This window comes from Callorhinus ursinus, unplaced genomic scaffold (genome assembly GCF_003265705.2).
Source record: "Callorhinus ursinus isolate GAN/ISIS: 27379988/994484 unplaced genomic scaffold, GSC_fseal_2.0 scaffold18, whole genome shotgun sequence".
NCBI lineage: Eukaryota > Metazoa > Chordata > Mammalia > Carnivora > Otariidae > Callorhinus > Callorhinus ursinus.
The window spans coordinates 35,899,085-35,916,187 of record NW_027397080.1 but is presented as its reverse complement, the minus strand read 5'-3'; the positions used below and the strand labels follow the sequence as shown (position 1 = coordinate 35,916,187).

The 17,103-nt window shown below is 57.9% G+C and overlaps 1 protein-coding gene across 3 annotated transcripts in view; it reads left to right on the top strand.

The window, feature by feature from the left end:
• Nucleotides 1-21: 21 nt before the first annotated feature.
• The window catches only part of SKI (SKI proto-oncogene), a 70,930-nt gene continuing 53,848 nt past the window's right edge, over nt 22-17,103 (top strand). For 2 of the 3 annotated variants that reach the window (XM_025857061.2, XM_025857060.2), the window contains exon 1: nt 23-1,045. In XM_025857061.2, coding sequence (XP_025712846.1) covers nt 77-1,045 — 969 coding nt within the window. In that variant the 5' untranslated portion in view covers nt 23-76. Of the gene's footprint in view, nt 1,046-17,103 lie in introns of all 3 variants that reach the window. The other variant, XM_025857063.2, reaches the window with a different exon arrangement.

Below are 17,103 nucleotides of genomic sequence, written 5' to 3'. Positions count from 1 at the left end.
CGCGCGGGGCGGCGGCGGGGGCCGCGGGGGCCCGGGCGCGCGGGAGCGGGAGCGGCCCGGGGAGCCGGAGCGCACCATGGAGGCGGCGGCGGGTGGCCGCGGCGGCTTCCAGCCGCACCCGGGGCTGCAGAAGACGCTGGAGCAGTTCCACCTGAGCTCTATGAGCTCGCTGGGCGGCCCGGCCGCCTTCTCGGCGCGCTGGGCGCAGGAGGCCTACAAGAAGGAGAGCGCCAAGGAGGCAAGCGCGGCTGCCGTGCCGGCGCCGGTGCCCGCGGCCGCGGAGCCGCCGCCCGTGCTGCACCTGCCAGCTATCCAGCCGCCGCCGCCCGTGCTCCCCGGGCCCTTCTTCATGCCGTCCGACCGTTCCACCGAGCGCTGCGAGACCGTGCTGGAGGGCGAGACCATCTCGTGCTTCGTGGTGGGCGGCGAAAAGCGCCTGTGCCTGCCGCAGATCCTCAACTCGGTGCTGCGCGACTTCTCGCTGCAGCAGATCAACTCGGTGTGCGACGAGCTGCACATCTATTGCTCGCGCTGCACGGCGGACCAGCTGGAGATCCTCAAAGTCATGGGCATCCTGCCCTTCTCGGCGCCCTCGTGCGGGCTCATCACCAAGACGGACGCCGAGCGCCTGTGCAACGCGCTGCTGTACGGCGGCGCCTACCCGCCGCCCTGCAAGAAGGAGTTGGCCGCCAGTCTGGCTCTGGGCCTGGAGCTCAGCGAGCGCAGCGTGCGTGTGTACCACGAGTGCTTCGGCAAGTGCAAGGGGCTGCTGGTGCCCGAGCTCTACAGCAGCCCGAGTGCCGCCTGCATCCAGTGCCTCGACTGCCGCCTCATGTATCCCCCGCACAAGTTCGTGGTGCACTCACACAAGGCGCTGGAGAACCGGACCTGCCACTGGGGCTTCGACTCGGCCAACTGGCGGGCCTACATCCTGCTGAGCCAGGACTACACGGGCAAGGAGGAACAGGCGCGCCTTGGTCGCTGCCTGGACGACGTGAAGGAGAAGTTTGACTATGGCAACAAGTACAAGCGGCGGGTGCCCCGGGTGAGTGTCCCCGTTGGCTGTGGGAGTGGCAGGACGCTGGGTGTGCTGGACCCCAGGGCCTGGAAGCTGGGGGGCCCTCCTGGGCCGTGGGCTCTGTCTGTGCAGTTTGGGGCTTGTATCAGGATTTGGATTTATTTCGGGGAAATTCAGGGTAGCGTCCTCATCCCCATCGACAGCGTAGGAAGGTTGTCTGGCTCGACCCTTATGATGAGCCGGCTTGCTTTGCGTGGGTGGCCCCAGTGCTGGTGGTGGGGTGCTGGCTTGGTGGGTGGAGAAGCCTTCCTCGTGTCCACAGCCATTGCCCTGGTGGGCTGGGAAGGGCAGCCTGCAGCACACTCGAACAGTCTTGCTCCCAGTCCTGGGAAGTTCGGTCTGGGCTGGGCCCAGGCTGCAGCCTCAGGCCTAGGCCTTCCTCGGGGGCCGTCAGGAGGTGTGCAGACCAAGCCCCCCCCCCTCCCCCGACAGAGGGGTTCCTGCCAGTGGTCTTCAGCAGGCAGAACTGGACCCGGTGGGGCCTGTTTGTGCCTTGAAGTCTTGGGAGACAGACTCAAAAACGAAGCCAGGTGTCCAGGCCACGGTGGCAGGGGGCCGAGACTCGGCGACTCCAGCTCTGTGTGTTTCCCTGCGCCTGCCAGGGTGTGAATCCCAGAGTCCCCCGGTGTGGGGGCAACGGCCGCTTGGCCCTGGGCTTGGGGCCTGGTCAGCGGGCACCTGGGGCCCTGAGTAGGAGTAGCTCATGGCCTGCGATTTGTTTTGGACACGCCCGTTTCCTTGTCTTCGTCTCTCTGAAATGCTGCCGGGCGGAGGAGGGCCGCTGGCCCAGGCTCTGTTGTTTGCCAGGCAGAGGATGTGTGTGATCCTGCTGGGTAGCTGGCTGGGTGGCTCCCAGGCCACTGGACCCTGAGACCATTCACTGGGGTCCTCACCAACTTTTCATGGTGTCTTCCCCTCCCCAAGTATTTGTAACTTTTCTTTTAAATATCCAGGCTTATTAAATTGCATGCACAGAATGCTGCATTGGCCTAGCTATTCTGAGGAGGCCTAATTAATTCAGCTACTGCATCAAACTTTTTTTTCTAAATCTGTGAATAGATGCTCCCGCCCGGTTTTATCCGGGCGCCCCTCCAGCGGAGTGTCAGAGTCTCGGTGAGCAGAGGAGGGGCTGGGGGGTGTAGGGGCCTGTTGCCTGTGCTCGGAGGGGCTGCTGTGTGTGCGCGTGCACGTGCTTTCGGCAGCATTTCTGCCCTCACCTATGTCGCTGCCCAGGCGGCAAGCTGTCTGCAGACTGTGGGGCAGGGGCTGGGCCGGAGGGATGGTCTGAGTAGGGGGGGATGCTGGCAGGAAAGGCCCAAGCCTTTGATTTCAGATGATTTGGTGATGGGTGGCGTGATGGGCACCCTGCGGGAACCGGGGGCTTTTCGGTTTGGGGTGCCCGTACCTTCCATGGCCACTGTGGCCTGCAGCTGGTGGCTGAGCTGTGGCAGGCCATTTACCTCCAGCGCGGGTGGCAGAGGACCTTGTGTGGCAGGGCGTGTCTGTGTCGGTGTCTGAGTTGGGCGTGAGGGGTGTGTGGTGGGGGCTGGCCCTTTGTCACAGCCGTAGACCCGGGCCCGGCTTCTCTCGGAGCAGGCGCCGTGGTTGTGGGTGCGGCCGTCCTCCAGCTCAGGGAAGGCCCAGCCTGAGCACTCGGGCCCAAGCACTGCCTGGGGAGGAGCAGGACTGGTCCCTGCAGTCCGGGAAGCAGAGGCCATGAGCCTGTTTCTGCTCCGGCCTTCTCAGCAGATGATCAGAGCCGCCCCTTCTCCTTCAGCGCCTTCCCTGATGCTGCCCTAAATCTCGTTGACTGATGAAACAAAAATTTCCCCTGTGACGAGGAAGAGCTGCTCATCGTAAGTGGGTGGGGTCTCCAGGCCCGAGTGTCAGCCAGCGCGTCCTCGTGGTGGTGACCTGGCCTGGGCGCCCGGCCCTGGGCTTCCTTGAGCTCTCGAGTGCTCTCCTGCTGGCTCTGCCACCTCGTGGGGCGCTTCTCTTGCCAGCTTTTTCTGCTTGTCCTGTTCTTGGGCTCTGCCTGCTTCCTTGGCTCTGTGACCGTGCAGTTGGGAGTCCTGGGGTGCATCGTCCCCTTTAAATCTCCTAGCACAGCCATGTGCTCGTCTGTCTACATGCCGAGGGCACCCCGTGAGGCAGGTATCAGCTCAGGGTGGGAGGGGATCCCCAGCTGCACAGAGCCCACTTGCTCCAGATGGAGCTGCCTGGGAAGACCCCCCCCCTTCAATCCCCCCCAGCCCTGCCTGTCTCTCATTTCTCCTTCCACTTGCCTCTGACAGCTTATTCATGGAATAGATCTTGAATTTTTTCAGTTGTTTGATAGGTTAGTTTAATGTTTTTGATTTACCAAGGATGAGGACAGCAGGGAACAAAGAATATGCTAGAATCCTCTGTGTAGGGGCCACGGTTCCCCTGGGGCCTTGGGTTTTGGTGAGGCCACGGGAGCTGGAGCACATTCCAGGTTGTGGGGCTGGTGCTGCCCCAGTCTCCTGCCAGCCAGAGACCGGTCAGCACTCTGCTGCCACCTGTGCCAGGAGGGGCCTCCGCGGTGCTGGGGAGCCACCTCTGAGCCCCTTCCCCCCAAGCTGCTGTCCTCGCTGTCCTGCAGTGGGCCAGTCCAGCTGTGGAACCCCATGGGGCCGCTCCCGTAGCCTCATTACGTCTCTACTGGCTGTGTGACCTCGAGCCAGTTGCTTAACCTCTCTGTGTCTGCGTTTCTTGTGTGAAATGGGGACTGTAGTAAAGCGGTGTGATGGTGACGTTTTATTTCTTGAGGGTGTTGAGGTGTCCAGTGTCAGGTGGGGTGGGGATGTGTCATTTTGTTGCTGGGGGAACATGTGGCCAGGAGATGGGGACTCGGAGCCTTCTCTGCTCTTCTTCTGCCCACTTGGCTCTGTCCCTTCCTCTTGGGCTTGTCTCATGGTATTTGGACTAAATTGGACCACTTGTCCAGCCGTGTAGATTGCCGGCAGAGGGGGACATCTGTGCTGCTGGCTTGGTTGCTGCTTGGGGCCTGGCTCCTCGCCCCGCAGGACGGCTCCTCGCTGGGTCACCAGGTGTTTCCCTTTTGGGCCGACCACAGGGCAGTGCTCTGCCTCCCCGGGGCCCGAGCTCCAGAAATGGGCTCCTCGGGACTGCTTTTTGTTCTGCGGGGTGTCCCGATTCTCGGGTTGGAGATCCTGGCCTGGGTTTGTTCATCGTGCCCCTGTCTTTCAGACACCCAAGTTCTCAGAGGGGGCTTGTTGTGTGGGTCATTTTGCTCCAGGGGCCCGCTGTGGCGTGAGTGCCCACGACTGGATTTGTCTGAATCCATGACATTGGAACAGTTTTCTTCATGTCACCTGAAACTTCTCCCTGGTCACAGGGCAGTGTTTTCTCAAAGCAGAGACCCGGCCGGCAGCACTGGGGGCATGGAGTCTCGTGGCGCCTGTTGGGGAGTGACTGCAGCTTTTAAGTCCGCAGGCCAGGAAGGGGGGTTCCAGCCTGTGGACAGTCCCCTAGTGAGATGTGGTTTGCTCTTTTAAGCTGGAATTATCTTGGGAAGGAACGTTATCAAGAATGTCCCATCAGGCTGGACACAGACTCTGACCTGCATGCTTCATCTGGGACCTCTCTTTCATGGGGGTCTGGCTTTACCCTGATGCCATCTGTTGTGCCGGCAGAGATTTAGAGGGTCGGTTGTCCCTTTGTCCCCTTGTTTTGCTGTAGGCTTTTGTGGGGTTCCATGGTGATTTTCTTGTTCCAGACGTTTGGCTGAGAAAGTGGGGTGCCGTCTCAGGTGATGCTCTGAGGCAAAGTTCCCGGACGGGCCTTGGGCCCCCTCCCCCAGCCCCAGCCATGCCGAAGGATGGGGTCTGCAAGTTGGTCTGGTCGCCAGGGTGAAGGCCCCAGAGTGAAGGTTGGAGAGTCTTCTCAAATGGGGGATACAACAGCTTGAGCAAGGCCTCTGGTTTCTCCCCGTGCCCTGTAGTGAGTGGGCCGTGCGAGAGAGAGTGAGGGCCTCCCTGCTGGCCGGGTGCCTTGCCTGGCTGCGTGTGCAGAGCCGTGTCTGGATGGCCCTCCAGGTGTGGGCTGCCTGCCCGTCTGTCTATCTGCCCCTCTGTCCGCCATCCTGCCAGTTTCCAGGACCCCTCTTTGGAGCTGGGCCAGGCCCCTAGCCTCTTGGGGTTTCTTCAGGGCAGCAGGGTCATTGGGCGACCTTCGCCTCTGTGCCTGCTCCCGCACCGGGGTCCCCCAGTCAGCACAGGGCTTCGGGAGTAGGCTCACGCACTCTCCGTGTCTGGGCCTCTCAGCCTTCCCTGCAGCCGGTTTGTGTAATGTGTGTCTGAGATGTCGGGCGAGGGCAGACAGGCCAGGAGCAGGAGGAAGTCTGGGGGGAGTGTGACCGGCCCCGCCCCACAGCCCTGGCTGCGGGGAGCTGGCGGGGGGGGGGGGGGGAGGTGGTGCTTCCGGGGCCAGCCCTGGCTGTCTGGCGGGAGGTGACCGCGGGAGGTGGCTGAGGCCGGCGGCCGGACTCTTCGTGGCCTGGAGACTGTTACACAAGCAGCAATAATGTGTCTCTTTCTAAGGATTGCGAAAGTCAGGGAGGATTTCTCCACTGGAAGAATTATGCAAGTTTCAACTGAAATGTTTTTAAAAAGTTTCTTTGTTTTGAGTCAAAATATAGAGGCTGAATTATTTCTTTCAGGTCTATGAGAGCTGCAGTGGGAGAAGGCCTCCATTCTTGCTCAGGCCCTCGCCCTCCTGGTTTGCTGTCCCTGGGGAAATGGGGAACCAGGGAAAGGCGGGGGGCGGGCATTGGGATGGAGCCCGGGCGTGGCCTGGGGACCATGCCCATTGCTCCCCACTTTCTGTTTACTGACCGTCTCAGGTGTGGGGGGCGGATCAGAGTTGCAAAGAAGGGACAGGAAGTCATTTCCTGGGGGTGTGGGGCTGTGTGTGGCGGCTTGCTCCTCCCTGCATGGCCTCGCGTGGTCTGAAGCAGCTTTCGGGTGGTGTCGGGTTATCCATGGGAATGCAGTGGCATGGGTGGTAGGGATCTCAGCGGGCTACGTATGTGGTCCCCTGTTCTGTGTGCGAGCGCAGCACAGGTCCGAGTCTACCCTCTGCCCCAGTAGACCAGGTGTGGTGTATCCAGGCAAACTCGGGTCATGCTCAGGAAACCTCTAGCCTGTTCCCAGGGCTGGTGGTGGGGTCAACAATAGCTCTTATGCTGCTCTTCTTGGAATAGAAGGTACAATTCTAGAGGACAGCCTGGATGCCCGTTTTGCTGCATTAGACTTACTGTGTTTCTAGGCAAAGTCACTGCAAGAGGCTCAGCGAGGTGGGGTGGTCTTCCTGGTCACAGAGCTTGGGAGCTGGTTTGAGAGGGGGCAGGGGGAGGGTTTTCTATTTCTGGGACTGGCCACTCCTTGTGTCTCCTTATTTACTGATGTGAAGGACCCGGACTGGGGCATGGAATCGAAATGAGACGGTGGGGATGAGAGGAACATGGGAGGAAGGGCCAGAGTGGCTGGAGCACCTGCCGGGGGGGAGCCCTCTGGCTGTGTACGGGCTGCTGGTGACCGCGGTGCCCGTTCCCTGCAGTGGGGGGCCTGTGTGCTGCTCTGGTCTTTGCCAGAACTTCTTGTCCCTTTGGGTAATCCTTGTGTCTTCTTTGCTGGTGAAACAGATGGGAGGCTTGGGATGGGTCTTGGCATGAGCCTGGGAAACAACTGAGGTTGTCTTGGTATGTGGCGTTGGTGTTTTATCTGATGTAACTGTTTTGACTTGGAAGGAATCAAAGGATGCGACGACTTCTTGATTTTGCAGCTCTAGGTAGTGATTCAGGAAGTCTCCGCGTGAGCCTCTGGGCCGCGCGGTCTGCAGTGGTCGGGCCTGCCCCCAGTCTTGGTTCTCTGGGCTGCCCTTGTTGCGGTGGGCCTGGGATTTGTGTATTTGTGGTTGTGTTGTCAGCCTCATGGAGGGGGCAGGTTGTCACGGCTGAGTCCCCAGTTCTGGGCCCGGAACAAATACTCCTCGAATGACTCACGGAGGCATGAAATCACTAGTTGTTGGGGGTTTCTGGGCAGCTCTGCTCTTGACAGCTCGAAAAGGAGAGGTGTAGGAACTTTCTCAGGAGCAGAGTTATGTCCCTTAGGTGTCATTCATCCTGGTCGTGTTGTGTGTTTTGAAGAAGGTGGCTCGCTTAGGCCCGTGGGGGGGGGGGTGCTTTAAACCTGGTTTGAGCCCAGATGCTTGGCCACTGCTTTGGAACGAAGGTATTCTCGGCTCTGGCTCTGGAGCTGGACGAGCCTGGCTGTGGTGCCCGCCTTGATTGGGCTTCTGCTGGGATATTAGCTGGCTATTCTGAAAAGAGACATGCGTGTCTTGTTGAGAATAGGCTTTCTGTGGGACCCCCTGTGTTGCTTGGTGCAGAGGAACCCCGCTGTGGTGGGGGGAGCGGCAGGCGGGCCAGTTCCAGGGCTGCTGTGGCTAGGGCAGTCCTGGCCAGGGGCTCACCCTGCCCTGGTGGTTAGCCCGGTCGTGGGGGCCTGAGGTCCCAGGGTGCCAGTGGGGCTCTGGAAGTGGCCCTTCCTCGCCCAGCCCGACCCCTGAGCCCACAAGTGAGGTGGCAAGTGGGGGTGACAGTCCCGCGATGGCAGCTCCGCCGTGTGTCCCGGCCCCTGGGTTTGACCCTGTGGGACGGGGTGGTGTGAAGGGATGGGGCTGACTGGGAGCACATGAGACGTGGGGGTGTAGGTGGTGGATGTGTTTTGGGGTCCTCTGCCGGCTGTCAGGTTGTTCCTCTCCCAGAGGAACCGCCAGCTACATCGGCATAGAAACCAGTTGGTTGTGACTTGGTGTCTGGGGACCTGCCTGGAGCCTGGGCGTGGTGGCATTTTCTCTTCTGCACCCTACTCTCCTCAGCTGGGCTGTGCAGCTTGTCGGGGGAAGACTGGAGGTGTGTCCTTCATGTGCAGGAAAGAACGCCCAGTGCTGCCCCAGCCCCACGCTCTGGGGGAGCACAGCCACGCCCAGCACTGGCAGCCTGCAGGGACGCCAGCGCCAGTAAAGCCAGCAGGCTGCCTGGGTCTGAGGCTGGGGGTGTCTGGATGACCTGTGAGTCCCTGTTATGGGGGGCTGGGTCTGCATTCCATTCCCTTGGGAGCAGAACCAGCCTCTCATGCCCTGTCCACATCTGTCTGCTGTCAACTGTTCTTTTTGTGATCCCAGCCCCATGGTGCCAGGCGGTGGCTCCAGCCTGACTGGTAGGTGAGGCCTCCACGGGACAGGCGAGCTGGCACCAGGCCGTACCCCCTTTCCCACCTCGAGTATGCTCACTTTTCACACCCGATCTTCTCGTACCCAGTCATGGAGTTTGCTCTCGGAGCTGTCTCTGCATGTGGCGTTTGTGGTTCTTGCGGCGCGCGTGGTGGTGCTCCCTCCTTCCACAGAGCCGTGGCTGTTTGGGCACCCCTCATGCTGTCTGCCCATCCCTGTGGATGCATGCTTCTAATTTCCTGATTTCTCCTTTCAAACCCCCTCACCGCTGCGCAGAAACCATCAGAACAAGAAGTGCCTGTTGCCTCTGCAGACCCCCGTGTGGTCCAGCTGTGGGGACGTGGGCAGTGGCTTGTGGTCTTTATGTAGGCTCTGCGCTGAAGGTGACACAGAAATTCCTGTTTGAAAGACCCATGGCCTTCTCATCTGCCTGGGCCTCACGGTTCCCGGTCTGGATCCCTGAGTGGCCCTGGTCAGCCGAGTTCTGTGAGTCGTGCTGATGTCGGCGTCTGTGCTCCCCTGGACCTCAGCGCTGGTTGGGCCCCTGGGCACAGGGAGCTGTGTGTTTCTTGAATGGCAGGGCTGGCACTCGGTGAGCACACAGAGGAACCAGGGAAGAGGGGGGCAGTCAGCCATGCTGCTGGCGAAGCTGGGAACCCTCTCCCTGGAGGAAGGGACAGGTGCACACATCCCACATGTGGTTCTGGAATCTGTTGGGGGCTACCCGCTGGGGAGGTTGAGGCAGAGGCACTGGGCAGTAGGGAGGTGCTGTCATCAGCCCCGGCCATGGTGGGATCTCCATGCTGGCAACTCTCCTCCTTCCCCCCCCCCCCCGCCGGGGGGGGGGGGGCCCTGGGCTGCAGCAAGGGAGTGCAGACTGGCCAGCCCTGGTGGGGGTGGGTGACCCCCAAGCCTCGTGTCAAGTCTGTGCGGTGTCGGGCTGCAGCACCAGTTGCCTGGCTGGACGCGTGCAGCCGAGTGTGGACGCGTGTGTGTGGTGGGTGCTGCTGGCCCCGCCTTACCTGCTGCCTCCCTGCTTCCTGGCGTTACAACTGTGTTGCCCAAACCATTAAAAAAATTGTGCTCCCAAGTTGAATGATATGCAAATGTAGTCAATTAAGCGAGGGGATTTTAATTAGCAGTTTAAGTTCATGTGTGAAGTGCCTTGCCTTAATTACTTGACAGTTTTGTTGTAAATTTGCTAAGTTTTTTTTGCAGAACTATCAAAACTGTGATTTTTTTTTTTTTAACATTCTTGTATGCAGTAAGTGTCGCCCAGCCTGCCTGACCTTAGTCGATTTTGCCTCAATTTAGGAAGCTCTTTAAGCTGTAAGAACAAGGTAAGCCCATGGGTTGCCTCAGTGTGGTTCAACGAGTGACAACGTGTCCCGTGTTTCCTGGAGCTCGGGCTGGCCGTGGTCATGGGCTCCTAACTTGTGTCCAGGAGCCCTTGGCAACACCCAGGGCCGGGGCAAAGTGCCTGGTCCTGGAACGGAGGTCCGGAAGGCTCTTGGCTGAGGGGACCACAGAGGACCAGCGGCTACAGGCCTCTGCTCTGACAACCTGTGCCTCGACGGGCCTGCAAACTACGAGCCGGGGTCCCCGCATGGCCGCAGTGCACACCCTGGTCCGTGACGCCTGCTGAAGGCCCGGGGAATTCTGAACTTTGAAGCTCCTTCCTGGCTGTGCAGCAGGAAGGTTTCCCTCCTGCACAGCCCCCCTCCCCCACCCTCAAACCGGAGTGTGGTGTCCACTCTGTGGGCTCAGCCAGGGCTGGCCTACTGTCCCATTCGCTGCCACTGGGTGGGGGGGGGTGGTCAGCGCACGTGTCCCTTCCTGCTGGGTTTGTGTTGGAATTTCCTCCCGTTTACGGGAGAACTTGCTTAATTTCTCTGTCACTGCTGTTGAGATGGTCTCGTTACTGTGGTATTCAGAGCACCCCTAGATTTAATTACCCGATTGGACTTGATGTCTCTTGTGCAGATAGGCTTTTTATTTTCTCACTTAAACATTTGTATTTGAATTGTGATTTGTTTGGTAGATCAGTTTCCTCTCGGTCTCTGACAAAGGCTCGTGTCTCGGTTCTCTCTCAGATCCCTGGGGGCTGAGGACGACAGCGGGGACCTAGCCAGGCAGCCCCACAACACGGCCTGCTCTCCCCGTGGCCCCAACCTTTTGGAACCTTGGCCAGTGTGGCCCTGTTGGCAGGTGTGAGGGGCTGGAGGGCTGCGGAGGGGGTGCAGGCAGCACCAGGGGTGCTGGGCAAGGGGAGTGCGGAAGCTTGGTGGCGCCCTGGATGCTGGGGCCTCAGCCGTTGCTGCTGAAAGCCGGCTGGACGTGTGGAGCAGGGGCCCAGGGAGGCCACACGGACCCCGTCCCGTGGCTCCCAGCACCGCAATGGCGGGAGTTCCCTGTCCCTGACATGGGGTCAGTGGGGAGTGCGTTTCTTCCCGCGTCATCAGGATGTGTCTGTGGAGTTGTGAAAACATACTGTTAGGATGGGAAATTTCAAGCTGACGCTGAAATTGGGAGGCCGGGTCTCGGAGCCCCCTGGCCCAGCCCAGCAGTTCCCGGCATCTTACTCGTTCCGCTTCATCTGACTTCTCCCTCCTTGTCTGTGCTATGGGGCTGTCATTCTTTTCTAAAGCAAATCCCAGCATCTATTTCATAGTTCAGCATTTCACTATCTAATGTATCCAGAATTGTGGAAAGTCTTGACCTTGGTGCGGCTGGCATACCCGGCAGTCGTGAGAACTCCTTTCTGCCCGTGTTCAGATCCCCGCTGTCTCAGAAATGGCTCTTCTGTGGTTGCTTTGCAGGATCCAGGGCCACCTTGCTTGTGGGCAATGGGCCTTCTATGCATGCGTGCCTCCGTGTGCACGTGTGCATGCCTGGGTTTGCGCCTGTGCAGCCAGAGCATTTCCAAGTGCTCTGTGGTATTGAGGGCTCTGGAATTAACATCTGGGGCATGTGCTGTGCGTTACTCCCAAGTGATGCTTTAGGGAGCATTGTGCCATTGATGCTTCACAGAAGCCTTGTGTGGCACTGTGGACGAGCAAGGAACGCTGGTGTCTGCTGGCTGCCGCCTGTGTTGTCCCCACCCACACCCAGGTGAGGAAATGCACCATGCCTGAGTGCCCCCAGGGATGTCCTCCTCAGCGTCCTCCCGTGTCTGGACCCGTGTCCGTGCGTAGCTGGCACGACCCCATCAGTACTCTCGTCTCTGCCGGGCTTTCACCCAGTGCCCTTGTCACTCCCGTGTGCCGCCTCATTGCTGTGTGGCCTGTCCCCATTCTTATGTTGGTGGACCTTCTGGCTTCCTGCGTGGATGCCCATGAATAATCACTGCAGCTTGTTGTTGGCCCATGTGTGTGCATGTGTCTGGAGCATGGGCTGGGGTGGAAGGACTGAGTCAGAGGGCGTCTGGACCACGCTGAACGGTTTCCTGACGTGGCTTCACTAACTGACCAGCCCCCTGCAGGGAGGGCAGCTCCTCTGTCCCGTCATGGCTGAGGTGTGCTCTCACTATAAGTGCATCTCCTTGAGCACGTGTGAGGTTGGGTGGGGGTGAGTTTCTTATAGAAGATTTGACAGATCAAAGAGGGCACGGCACGCACACACGACATATGCATCTCTATCTCTTCTGCATCGTGAATCCCAACTGAGGGGCGACTGTGGGACATGTTCTGACCATTTCCGTACTCCAGCACTGGGAAGGTGTAGGGCCTTTTCAAGGGTTCTTTTTTTTTTTTAGATTTATTTATTTATTTATTTATTTGAGAGAACATAAATGAGAGGCTGAGGGAGAAGCAGACTCCCTGCTGAGCAGGGAGCCCGATGGGGGGCTCGATCCCAGGACCCTGGGATCATGACCTGAGCCGAAGGCAGATGCTTCATTGACTGAGCCACCCAGGTGCCCCTCAAGGGTTCTTGATTTTACCTGTTACTGAAATTCTTTTTCTACATGGCTCACCAGTTCACATGCCCACAGAATTAAGCACGTGCCCATTTTCCTACTCCCTCACAACTTTTGGTTACTGTCATTCAGGATGTTTCTGTGTAACTTGAAAGGTGAAAATCTCATTTAATTTTTTTCTAGTGGCATTGGCCATTGTGTTATTCTTAGTATTTCTGTAAATTGCCTTGTGTGTTTGTCTTATTAAGATAAAACATACATACCATAAAACTTGCTATCTTAGCCATTTTTTTTCAAGTAAGCTTTACACCCAACATGGGGCTTGAACTTATAAAACCTGAGTTCAAGAGTCGCATGCTCTACCCACCAAACCAGCCAGATGCTCCCCTTAACCATTTTTAAGTGCACAGTTCAGGGGTGTAAGTACATCCACATTGTTGTACAACCATCACTACCATCCACTTCTAGAACCTTCCCATCTTCCCAAACCGAGAGTCTGTCCCCATGAAACACTCAGTCCCCCTCCCTGCCCCCAGCCCCTGGCGCCCACCCTTCTCTCTGTCCCTGAATCTGACTTCTTAGGGACCTCCTATAAGTGGAATCCTGTAGGGTTCGTCCTTTTCTTTCTGGTTTATTTCACCAAGGTCCATCAAAGATGGACTAGGTGTTAGCATTTCCTTCCTTTTTAAGGCTGAGAACCGTTCCATTGTATGAATGGACCACATTTTTGTTTATCCATTCAGATGGTGATGAATACTTTGGTTGCTTCCATCTTTTAGCTCTTGTGAAAATGCGGCTTTGAACATGGGTGTGCAGATATTTCTTTGAGCCCCTGCTTTCAGCTTTTGGGCATATACCCCAAAGTAGAATCGCTGCGTCTTCCCGTAATTGTTCTCATTGTTTGAGGAACTGCCATCCTGTTCTCCACGGTGGCTGCACCGTCTTACGCTCTAACCCGCAGTGCACGGGCATTTCAGTTTCTGCACATCCTTCGGAAGGATGTTCATGTTTGTGTTTTCTGTGTTTTTGAGAAAGTCGCCATCCTGATGAGCGTCAGGTGGCCTCTCATGGTCCTGCTGATTTGCATTTCCCGGATGCTGAGTGACGGTGAATGTCATGTATGCTTATTGGCCATGTGGATGTCATCTTTGCAAGAAATGTCTGTTCAAGTTCTTTGTCCTTTTTTGAGTTGGGCTGTTTGTTCACGTGTAGGAGTTGTTTCTGTGTTCTGGATATTAATCCAGTCACACTATGGTAAGCGGTGCACCGGTATCCTGTCTCCTGCAGGTAGTGGGCTCCAGCAGCCCTCTGTTGGTACGTCAGAGGCAGGAGCATCTCTGTGCCGGAGATCCATCTCTTTTTAAGTAGGCTCTCCACACCCAGTGTGGAGCCCAGCGTGGGCCCTGCACTCACGAACCTGAGATACAGATCTGAGCTGAGACCACAAGTCAGATGCTCAACCGACTGAGCCACCCAGGCGCTCCTTTCCTCTCTTTCTTGAGTCTGCACCCTGCCAGTTTCTGTAGAAAGTTCTTGAAGACAGAGATGGATTCACTGGGGCGCCTGGGTGGCTCAGTCGGTTAAGCGTCTGCCTTCGGCTCAGGTCATGGTCCCAGGGTCCTGCGTCGGGCTCCCTGCTCCGCGGGGAGTCTGGAGTCTGCTTCTCCCTCTGCCTCTGCCACTCCCCCTGCTGTGTGCATGCGCATGCACGTTCTCTTTCTCTGTCAAATAAGTAAATGAAATCTTTAAGGAAAAAAAATGGATTCACTGAAAGTGATGCCTCTCACCAGAGATCTGCCTTTCTTTTAATGTCATCCCCAAGCGCGGGTGGGTGGCATAAGGGACCCAGAGTGAAGAGACACCAGACAGCTTGGGGACAGCTCAAAGCCCAGTGGCTTGACCCAGACTTTCCCCAGAGAGTAGGACAGAAGCCCGGGGCTGCTTTTGGGTGACAGACTTTCCCCAGAGAGTAGGACAGAAGCCCGGGGCTGCTTTTGGGTGGCAGGACGAAGGGAGATAGGCATCTGAGCGCCCATGGTGGGCTCGGGGAGTGTGTATGGTGGCTCTGCGGCCAAGGCCAGCTCAGCTTTAGAAGAGTTGGCAGCTTGGGGAGCACGTGTTTGAGATTGTCAGCCACTTTGCTTCCTCTCTCCAGCTGTGAATGTCATTTCCCATGAGGCTGCTGGTCGTCTATGTGTGGCTCTCGGTCCTCTCACTCGGACTTTGAGGTCCAGGCCTGTTCTTGGCCATGGTTTGCACTAGTTTGCTTCCATTGGTTCCAGGAGGCTGGGGATGACAGGTGGCCTGGGGGACGCTGGTCCTTCACACGGGCGACACGCTTTTGTGTCCTGGCATCTCGTGGGGAGGTGAGTGTGTGTACGTGACCATGGCTGTGAGGCTGACAGGGTGGCGGCGTCCCACTCCCCGAGCTCCGGTGGGCCTGGCCCGCTGCCTCTTTGGGCAATTGGCCCAGGAGGTCCTGGGGTGGCTTCAGGGGCCTGGGAGGTTATCTCAGCCAGGACACGTGGTGCCCCCGCTGCCTGTGTCCCCATCCCTGGGGCTACCCTGACTTAGCCAGTGACTCAGCTGCCAGCAGCCATTCCTGTTATTTGGTTCCCCGATGCCCCATGTTGGCCTTCTGCGTCCGGAGCACGCTTGGAGCTGGGACCTGAGGTTCCTGGTCCAGGTGACAGTTCTGCCTTTTTGTCTGTGTTAAGGAGGGCGGGGGCGCTCTGGAATGGGGAGGATCCTTGACATTGGTTTTGTAAATACTACTGGGGCCCCCCGCGTGCTGGGTGCTGGTCAAAAGGAAGACCTGGCAGCAGGAGCTGGGGTGGGGGGGGGCTGTGACCTATGTCAGTGAGGGCGGCTCTTTGTGTTTGGGTTAAAGAAAAACAGAGTTGGAGATATCCCCGAGGCCGCTTGTCTGCCTCATGTGTGGCTCACTGTGAAGCAGACGCCACTGTCCCCGAGTCTGACATTATCCACCCCGTTTACTTTCCTTACCTTCTCTGTGCGAGCAGGACTCACTGAAGCTTTTTGGTATTTCTGGTCAAGTAGGAGTTTCTAGAAGTTCGGAGAGAGAGAGAGAGAGCTTCATGGGTGGTCCCTGGGCCCAGGTCCTGGCTTGGCCACATCCTTACTCTGGCGTCCTGGGTCATGCCACTTCCCTGGGCCTCAGTTTACCCTCTGTAGTGGGTGATAAGGGTGCGTACTGTGCAGATTTGCACCTTCCAGTTCTTCCCAAAGCCAGGGCATCTGATGGGAGGCAGCCGGGCCTGGGAGGCAGTCCCAGGAGCCCAGTCAGGGCCGCATGTGGGCACGCGAAGGCTGGTGTGGTGGCTCTCCTCACAGCCAGCCAGGCCAGTCGGATGGATGCCGGCAGGTGCTGTGAGCAGAACACACGGTGCGCCAGTGGTAGAGGCTCCCTGTGCCCTCAGTGGGCGTATCTGTGCTGTCCATTGTTGATAACCCCTGCTGCCTGTGCTCCTCCCCAGACTTCAGGGGGCGGCGTCCCCTGTGGGACATGAGATGGAGTGTCTGACCTGGGCCTCTGTGTGGTCGAGTCCACATGATCCCTAACTCACCTGCTGGGATGCTGGGAGCCATCCCTGTCCTTGAAGCCATGGGGGCGCAGGCTGAGGATGTCCCAGGCTCCTGGGCTCTGTGCGGTTGAGGGTGGCTGCACACAGACGTGCCCTAGGCAGTGTCTGGTGATGCGCTTGTACCAAGTTCGATCTTCGGATGACTTCTGGCCGGAGGGAAGGCCAGAGTTCTGTTTCAGAGCAAGGCTGGTAGGATGTGTCTTCCTTCCTTCCTTCCTTCCTTCCTTGCTTCCTTCCTTCCTTCCTTCCTTCCTTCCTTCCTTCCTTCCCTCCCTCCCTCCCTCCCTCCCTCCCTCCCTCCTTTAGATTTTATTTGTCAGAGAGATCTCAAGAGAGAGCGAGAGCATGAGCAGGGGATATGGGCAAAGGGAAAAGCAGACGAATAGTAAGGAGCCCAATGCAGGACTCGATCCCAGGGCCCTGGGATCATGACCTGAGCTGAAGGCAGACGCTTAACCGACTGAGCCCCCCAGGCGCCCCAGGATGTGTGGGACTACCTTTGATAATTCTTCAAACAGTGATTTTGGTAATTGAGCCAACAGTGGTAACCTCATCCACAGCCTTGATCTGAACCAGGTAAAATTGACCCCAGAGCAATTTTTTTTTAAGTGGGCTCCACACCCCACACAGGACTTGAACTCATGACCCCAAGATCCAGAGTTGCGTGCTCTACTGACTGAGCCAGCCAGGCGCCCCGGCCCCAGAGCAATTCTCACCTGGAAAAGCAAGGTTTCTCAGAAAATGAAAACAAGGCTGTGAGTAGAGAACCAGCTTTGAGAGCCACGGTGCCCTGTCCTGCTCATGCAGGGTGAAGAGCTGGTGGGACCGGCTCATGGAATGTACGCCTCCAGTTGGCATGCACCTTGGCCGCGGGCTAGGGTCTCGGGGTCTTGGTTCTGTGCTTCACAGGCCTATAGCTGGACCGAGAGTCCCCTGCCGCTGTTGTTCCAGGTCCACAGGCATGTCGGATTCCTGGGTGGTTGTGCCAGAGAGCTGAACTGGAATTTGATACCCGTTTTTATAACCAGGGTTTGTTACAGTTCCAGAAATCTGGGATTTTTAGAGTTAGGTGTCATGTTGCTGTTCCATTTCAGATGCATTTGGCTGCCACTGAGCGGGCTCAAGTGTTGAGGTAGTTCATTGTGCTGCACAACCCACGGCTCGAACGTGGCACCTGCTGGGCCATCCTGCAGGTGCCTGACATCCCTTCTTGGCACATGCCCTCC